We start from the raw sequence: 8,012 nt of genomic DNA on the forward strand, positions 1-8,012 counted from the left end.
GGTTCTCTATTAGCATGTTCTCTTTATAAATATGGTGAATTTACCATTTTATAACTGTAAAAAAAAGGGGAGGTAAATCCAGAGTGAATTTTGATATATATTTCTAGCTTGAAGAGTTTAGTATTCCCATTCCTGTGGGAATTCACTCCCATAGGGGGCAATGATGGCCACCAACTGCGATAGCTTTAAAAGAGGATCAGACAAATGCATGGAGGATAAGGCTATCAGTGGCTACTAGCCATGATGGCTATGCTCTGCATCCATGATTGGAGTCAGTATACTTCTGAATACTGGTTGCTGAAAACTGCAGGAGAGGAGAGTGCTCTTGCACTGGGCCCTGCTTGTGAGTGTTCCATTAGCATCTAGTTGGCCATTGTGAGAACAGGATGCTGGACTAGATGTTCTTATGTAGTATCAGACTGCAGCATTCCATAGCTTCATAATGTAATGCTACATGTTTACCTGAACTGCCATGCATCTTCTATAAACTTCTTGTTCAAGATTTATACTTTACACATACCAGAGTCGCTTCCAGACTGTCAGGGCAGTCTTGAACTAAATAGTTGTACTAATGCAAGGATTAGCACTAGTGCAGTGGGATTTCCTCCCTCTTACCCCCCCTGCACAAGCCCGTGATTTAGGGGTATGTGGGGAAGTTAATTTGCATAAGCAGTAATCCTTGTACTGAGAGAACACTCTCCTTTAGTATTTGGTGGGAGGCATTCAATTAGATACTGGAAATTTAGGTACGTGCAATTAAAGTGCTCTCGTGCAACAAATTCACTTTTCTTAAAAGCAGGTTTTTTACTGATAGGAAAGTGACAGGGAAATGCACTAAGAATGGTATAAACACTTGAAGAGAAGATCCATAAAACACCGTGCAAGCAAATCAGGGTGAATGTTCATTGTTGTATACCCTCCTGAAAACAAATCAGAAACAAATGCTGAGTAAAGAGTGGACATTGTATGACCTCCACATGAACTTGGTGCAAGCAAACCAGGATGAATGTTCAATAAACAGATAATCTGGAGGAGCCCCATGGATGTATGGATGTTACCAGTTGCTTACTGGATATATCCAGAGTAGGGGAAAGTGGAATCATGTGTGCTGGCCTGCACCCATTGCTCAAATTACAGAGAGGTCAAAGGCTGTGTACATACACCATACATTTAAAGCCCATTCCCTCCCCATAAGAATCCTAGGAATTGTAGTTTGTTAAGGGTGCTGAGATTTGTAGCTCTGTGAAGTGTAAACACAATTTTCGGGATCCTTGGGGGTGGTAATGTGCTTCAAATGTATTATTTAAACCATCCCCCCATACCTTTTGTGATGGCCCCTTTAGTTACTGGTTTGAAAAAATGATGGTGTCATGATTTGGCTAAAATTAAGGGTGGGGAAAGAGTCCGAGAAGCATATGGATTTCATTATGGGCCCCTACCTCCCCCATAATTTGGTACTGCTCATCCCAACCTATAGATATATACATTCGATAGCTAGATCCCTGCATGCATTCAGCATAACTTCTAAAAGAATCTACGTGTGTACAAATTATATATGCATAGGAGTGTTACATGTAATCAAGGAACTGTCTTATGATTTCTTTCCTGGCTAGAATCCAGGACTTCTTTGAATATATAAGCCAAGATTTAATGAAAGAGCTTGATCAGATAAGTAATTTGATCAGCAAGGGCAGTGACTAAAGGTATTCAAGGGCAGCAAAAAACAGATCTTTGAAAGAATAGGCTTCAGATTTCCTATAGTTCTTCACTCCAGGATTCTTGAAGTTTGATTTTCAAACATTTAAATTTTTCTTTTTAAAAATTAATTGGTTAGAGGCCTGTGTGCCTGGATTCAGTGCCAAATTACAGGGGGCAGAGAGGGCCCACCTCTCCCATCTTTTGTGATAGCCCCTTTGTTATTGTTTTTATAAGAAAAGATAGGCTTTCCTTAACCTGTTGGATGGCAAAAATGCAGATTTAAAGTATACAGAGATGATTAGACATTTACTGGCAGCAGCCGGACTGACTTTGGTCAGGTTTTGGAGAGATCTTGAGATGGTGATGACGTTGGCCTCTCGGGCACTGGTGCAGTACATGGTGCTGCAGGGAGACCTGCAGCGGGAGCCCCTCTCATGGCCACTGGGGGCCTTGGTGGTTCAGGCCTGCCACGTGGCCCTGGCCGTGGTGCATGCGCACTATGAGCACCCGGACACGGAGGAGTACCTGGCCCAGGGCAGCAGCATGAGAACTGTCGTGCTCGAGGCCCCAGATGAGTGCGCCTTGACTGCATTAGCAGAGACACTGCAGCAGAACAGCATTGATCACAAAGTGTGGACAGAACAGCCAGACAACATTGCCACTTGCATTGCTCTCCGCCCATGCCCTAAGGAGCACGTACACCAGTATGTGAAAAAATTCAAACTGCTGAAGTGATCTTATTTCTTTCTATCCTTATTCAGGGACAGCCGGGAAAAGCAGCTCTCCGGCAGGCCCTTGTGGATGTAGGTTTGTGGACAGCTCGCTGCCTTTGCAGTATAGCACTGCCGTTGTTAAGATGCAAGAACTGAATCAAGAACAATCTTCTCACTGCATGTTGCTGGCAATCATGCAACTTCTGGAAAACAAAAAATGTTAATAAAAATTATCAATAAAGAAGAAGAGGGTGCCAGAATTTGGTTAAAATTGGGGGGCAGTGTTGGGGAATATCCAGGCTTGTTGAGGTCATTAACAGTACCTCCCACCCCCAATCATTCAAATACTACCTATGTTATCTGAAAATATACAAAAGATAATTGGTCAAAACTATCCAGTTCCACAAGAAGAGCTTCCATCACACCTGTGCAATCTGAAGGCAACACTGATGGCAGATTCCTAATGGAGACCTTGTCCTTGTCATTCTGCTATCTGAATTATTTTGACGATTAAGAACTGGAATTTTGTTCCGTATCAAAGGAATTAATAACAAATTGAAAAATAGTACATTGTGAAGGATATGATAACAGAAATGTAAAGGATAAAAAAGGCCTCCTTGTTGAAACTTGCAATTGTTTTAATCAAATTTACCTAGACTTAGTTACAGATCCACAGTGCAATCCTATACATGCTTAGTCAGAAGTAAGTCCTGTTGTGTTCAGTGCGGCTTACTCCAGATAAGTGGGTGTAATCGCAGCCTAAGTTACAATAAGGCATGGCAACTAGGGGATTATCATGGAAAGCTTCATGGAAAAAGTAGTTTTTCTGTAAGAAAGCGACACTGATGGCATCACACAGATGTCCTGGGACAAGGGATAGGCAAATATGTCAATTTTGATTTCTCTCAGTTTCTCATTTTTCCAGTCTTCAGTTCTCTCTCTGTTTCTATTCTACATCAGGTTGTGACTTTTTTAAAAAAAGCCCTTACAAAATTTATCAGCACTGTAGTGTACATGTCTCCTAATATACACATTTTTGTATGCAGTTCTGCCTAATATACATGTTTTGCAAAGCAATTTCCCTTAATATAATGCATTTTCATGCAGAATTTGCCTCTGTGTTTGCATTTTTGTACACATTCCTTGGCTGGAGAACTGCATTGCAAAATTCAGAGAAGTGCAGATTTCGAAGGATGGTTATGTCACTGTATATTTCTTTGGAAAGTGTGAATTAAGCAAGTTCACCTTTAAATGTGAACTGAATTGAATTTCTCCCCTATCCCTACCTGGGAGGCAGTTCAATGTACACGGGACATCAAGGGAGAAAGGACACACAGGCTCTTGAAAGAATGGACAGGGATGGATTGGAGTTATAACAGCAAAGCTATACAGTGATGATGAGGATATGTTCAAGGAGTGCTTTGAAGGTAAGGGCAAGGAGTTTATGTTGGACCCAGGAGCGAACAAGGAATCAGTGTAAGGATTCAAGAAGGGGCAATGCATGATCTGAGTGATGAGAAAAGACTGGAGTGACTGAGGCAGCAGATGTGAAGGGAGAAAAGCGAGACAATGGAAAACCAAAGAAGAAAATATTGCAGTAGTCTAAGTGAGAGATGGCTATGGCATGAACCCAGAGAGGTTTGTATTTATAACATTACAACACACACCTATGCATGCCTACTCAGAAGTAAGTCTCAGTCCCATCGAGTCCAATCTGTTTACATTAGTGCGTTACATATGGTGCATTGGATCACAGGCCTGATAACCCGTTTTCTTCAAACATGAAACCAGACTGGCTTACAATAGTAAGATCACATCCATAAGAAGAACAGTTATATCAAAAACAGAAACAACAAAAAACAGCAGCATAACAGAGACCCTTTTTGTGCACAATCCCCTGCAACACAAAAAGGGGTAGATCAGCCTCGCCAGGGTTGGCTGGGGCCGAGGGGGATTATAGTCCAAAACATCTGGAGGGCATCAGGTCGCGGAAGTCTGGCACAAATGGCTGTGTTGGCTTGAGCGGGAGGCGGGGGAGAAACTGCTGTCCTTCTGGCAGTGGCAGTGCATCAGCACAGGTGTAGTGAAAGCGGGGAGCTCTTCCCCATCTGCTCTCACTGTCCTAGGAGTCAATCCCCGGCCTTGGGCAATTGATCCCAGCAAATCCTGGTTTGCCAAGGTTGTGCACGTCAACACCAACCCTGCAAGGTAGTACTGCCACCACCCTTCAACTGGTTAGCTACTCTAGGGCGAAGGAAACCCCAGAGCCCACTTAAACACCTGAGCCTCTCAGGACCAGAGTCTAGATACACTCCTGGCCCCTTCTGAAGTCTTAGGTAAAAACGTTTCTCTGTTACACGGTAGTTGTGGTCAAATGGCAAGGACTGAATTTAGGAACTGACCCCTTTCTCTGGAATAAACACACGTTGGTTTAAAGTAACTAAAGTTTATTAAAAAGAAAATAAGAAAAGCATAAAAAGTTTACAAAAAGCAAAAATGTACACACAAATAATTTGTAGCAGCAAATTGAATCCTAAAACCATACACCCAAACGGGTAAGGTGTTTAGTAACAAAGGTAAAGGAAAGTTTCTTGGCACAAATCAAAATAACAAAGCTATTTGCCTAGCTATACTTACAAGAGCATAGGATCTCTCAATGAATAGTCTTCTTCCCCTCAGGGAGTTGCAAGTCAAGATGTAAATGGAGCCACAACAGACCGTCACCATAGACAAGGTGGTGCTCCGAAGTGGGACACCAACCCAGAGTTCTGAGCCTCCTCTTATGGAGGAAAATTCCCTCCCAGCCAGAGACAATTAACCAATTAACATTTTCATCAAAGGGATGAAAAAACGATGTTCCCACAGCACCTGGCGCCTCCTCGTGGTTTCCCATAACAAAGCAAGGAGTTTTACGGCCTTGACGGAACCAGGTCCCTTCCACTGATAAGAAGGTGCAAAATTACTGTAAGCTGGTACAGCTGTGTTATAAAAATTACCAAGTCACAGTGATGAAAGAACATCAAAGATTTAACTGCTTGCTAGCAAGCTAACAAGGAAGATGTCAAGGGGAAGAATTCCCCATAAGGCTTTGGGAGTTAGCCATTTTAACTGCAGCCCAGGGTAAGGCTGGCAAGCTGGCATGACAACAGGGATAATAGGAGACAAGGTTGGGGGGACTCTGGGTTGGTGATGGCGTGCACCTGCAGGGCATTGCCAGTCCAGAACTCCCCTGACCTTGTTGCTGCCTCAGTCTGTCCCATCCCTTTCCTGACAACTGCAGTGCCACCACTTGGAGGACACCACTGTTTCCCGAGGCAACATTGGATTTCTGCATACTTAAGCCCATTGAAATCAGTGGGTTTCTGGGAGCAGTTGGATTGCCTATTTAGGTACCAAGAAAGTCAGCCTACAGAAAGCACCTGTTCATCAGCAACTCTCACTTCAAGTCCTTTAAGTGCCTTTTCAAAAGAACACAGTACACTGAGTGCAAGGCTCTTTGGGAAATTTTAACTTTTTTGCCTGTCAATCAAACAGCTTTTCTGAGCATTGAATCTAAAAGAGTGGTCAACTTTCACTTGACTAATAATAGACCTGATTTTGGTCTTGTGTAGAGCTGTCATTTAGGCAGTGTTGATTCCAGCATCCTCACTGTCCCAGTCTTCCTCTCTGCCGCTGCTGTCATTATACTGTGTCTACCTCATAGAGCAGTGTACTTTGCTGCCCTAAACATAATTATTGCATGTGATGGAAGACTTATAGGACACACTAGTCAGGAAGTTAGGAAATGACTTTATGTCTTTTTCCAACCAAGAACAGAACAGCAACAGGATGCTCCTGATTCTACCCATGTGAATATAAGTCTAGTGCCACCTAGTTGCTAAACTATATAATGACACTGTCCACACACTATGTCTTAAAATCAGCATTCTAGTTTAAGGGACTGAAGGATCAATCAACCATGAACTGAATCTCTTGGATAGCTTTGAAGGCTTATTTTTTTAAAAAAACAACCATGGGAGAACAGCTCAGAGCTGGTGATACTTGAGCTCAGTGTGTGAGCAGTATGACATGAAGCCTGTCCCATGGCAACACATTCAAAGCCCATTTTGAAAGGTTTATAGGTAGAAGGACTGTAAGGGAATTGGGGGAAGGGCCATAGCTCAGTGATATCGAGCATCTTCCTTGCATGCAAAAGGTCCCAGGTTCAATCCCCAGCATTCCAGATAGGGTTGGGAAGGACTCTAATCTAAAACCCTGGAGAGCCACTGCCAGTTAGTGTAGACAATAATGTAGATGGGCTAGTGGTGTGGCTCAGTATAAGGCAGGTTTGTGTGTTCCTTCTTAGTGGAGAGAGAATCCTTAGTGAAGGGAGAATCCTTAGTGGAGGACCACACCTTCTGAAATTCCCCCTTCCACACAAATATTAAAATACAGGAGATCTGCCCTTCTTTGAATCTGGCCTCCCCAAGTACAACTAGCCGCCCTTTTGTCCTGTCTGCTATAGTACACAGAAAAGGTCGGTGTGGTACATTAATGGAGTGGTACTGAACCTGTGTAGCTCCTTTCTCAATGGAATTTCTCAAGTGGCATGTTAAGACCATATTTGCCCCAGTTTCATTGCAATTGTTTGTCCCAATCTTTTAGCAAAATGCTGCTATTCATGCTGCCCCAATAATGTGTCCTGTCTACAGAGCTGGCCTCTATTCTCTGGGCACCTCAGGTATAAGGTCAGTGTGAAGGATGAGATGATAGGTCAGAAAATAGACTGTCTGTATTTGCTGTCTCCTTTTTCTTTCCTTGCCTAACAGACCTTGTAGAATTACATACAGTGGCCAGATAAAGCAGCAATCAAAAGCAACTAATCCAGATAACAGAATGACTGGACACAGGAACAACGTGTATTAAATAAGTGTGCGGATGGCAATTTTATCTGCATTGGTACTTTGCAAAGACCCCAGCCATCTGAAGGAGAGCTTTCCAAAACAGCACAAAAACTCCTCCTTTAGAGGCTGGAATCCCAACTGATTGACAATTGACTGATGTAGCTTGTTATGTTCTGCAACAGAAATCATTTTTTCCCTGATGCAAGAAATTGCAATATTAACTGACAGTTGGTCTAATCTACTGCAGCTCAGGGCTAGCCCATCTGGAGCTTCCATCTGTAGCCAACATTAACCTTTTAACATCTGATTCTTCATTCTTTACTTTGTGCTTGCTGATTTGCAGTTATTGAACATACTCTTATCTTCTATGCCTGTTTTTGTTGTTGTTTTGCCTTTATTGCAGCTCTAGGACAGGTTAAGTCTTATTCTATTAATCTGCTTTGTATGCTGGTTGTTACTGCTGATACCTGGGTACTGCCACACATTCTAACAAAATTGTTTTCTGTGTATGGATCCCTCTAGTTGGGAAGCTGTACAGAAATGAGTGAAAAAGACACTAGCAAAGGGATTGATATATTCTGTGGTTTACAGATGTTGTATGGGTGATGTAGAACTGTAAGGATTCAGTAGATCAGCTAATCCAATGTCTTGTCTTTTCAGGGCAATTTATAGTACCTTAGACATTGATATATGTCCAATATTTTCTTTTTAAAAGAAA

At 42.5% G+C, this 8,012-nt stretch overlaps 1 protein-coding gene across 1 annotated transcript; it reads left to right on the plus strand.

The window, feature by feature from the left end:
* Positions 1 to 2,061: 2,061 nt before the first annotated feature.
* LOC133382252 (putative peptidyl-tRNA hydrolase PTRHD1) lies at positions 2,062 to 2,441 on the plus strand. The gene has a single exon (XM_061621940.1). It carries the CDS (start codon positions 2,062 to 2,064, stop codon positions 2,431 to 2,433), a length of 372 nt encoding a protein of 123 aa, XP_061477924.1. The 3' UTR covers positions 2,434 to 2,441.
* The last annotated feature ends 5,571 nt before the right edge of the window (positions 2,442 to 8,012 follow it).

This window comes from Rhineura floridana, chromosome 3 (assembly GCF_030035675.1).
Source record: "Rhineura floridana isolate rRhiFlo1 chromosome 3, rRhiFlo1.hap2, whole genome shotgun sequence".
Taxonomy (NCBI): Eukaryota; Metazoa; Chordata; class Lepidosauria; order Squamata; family Rhineuridae; genus Rhineura; species Rhineura floridana.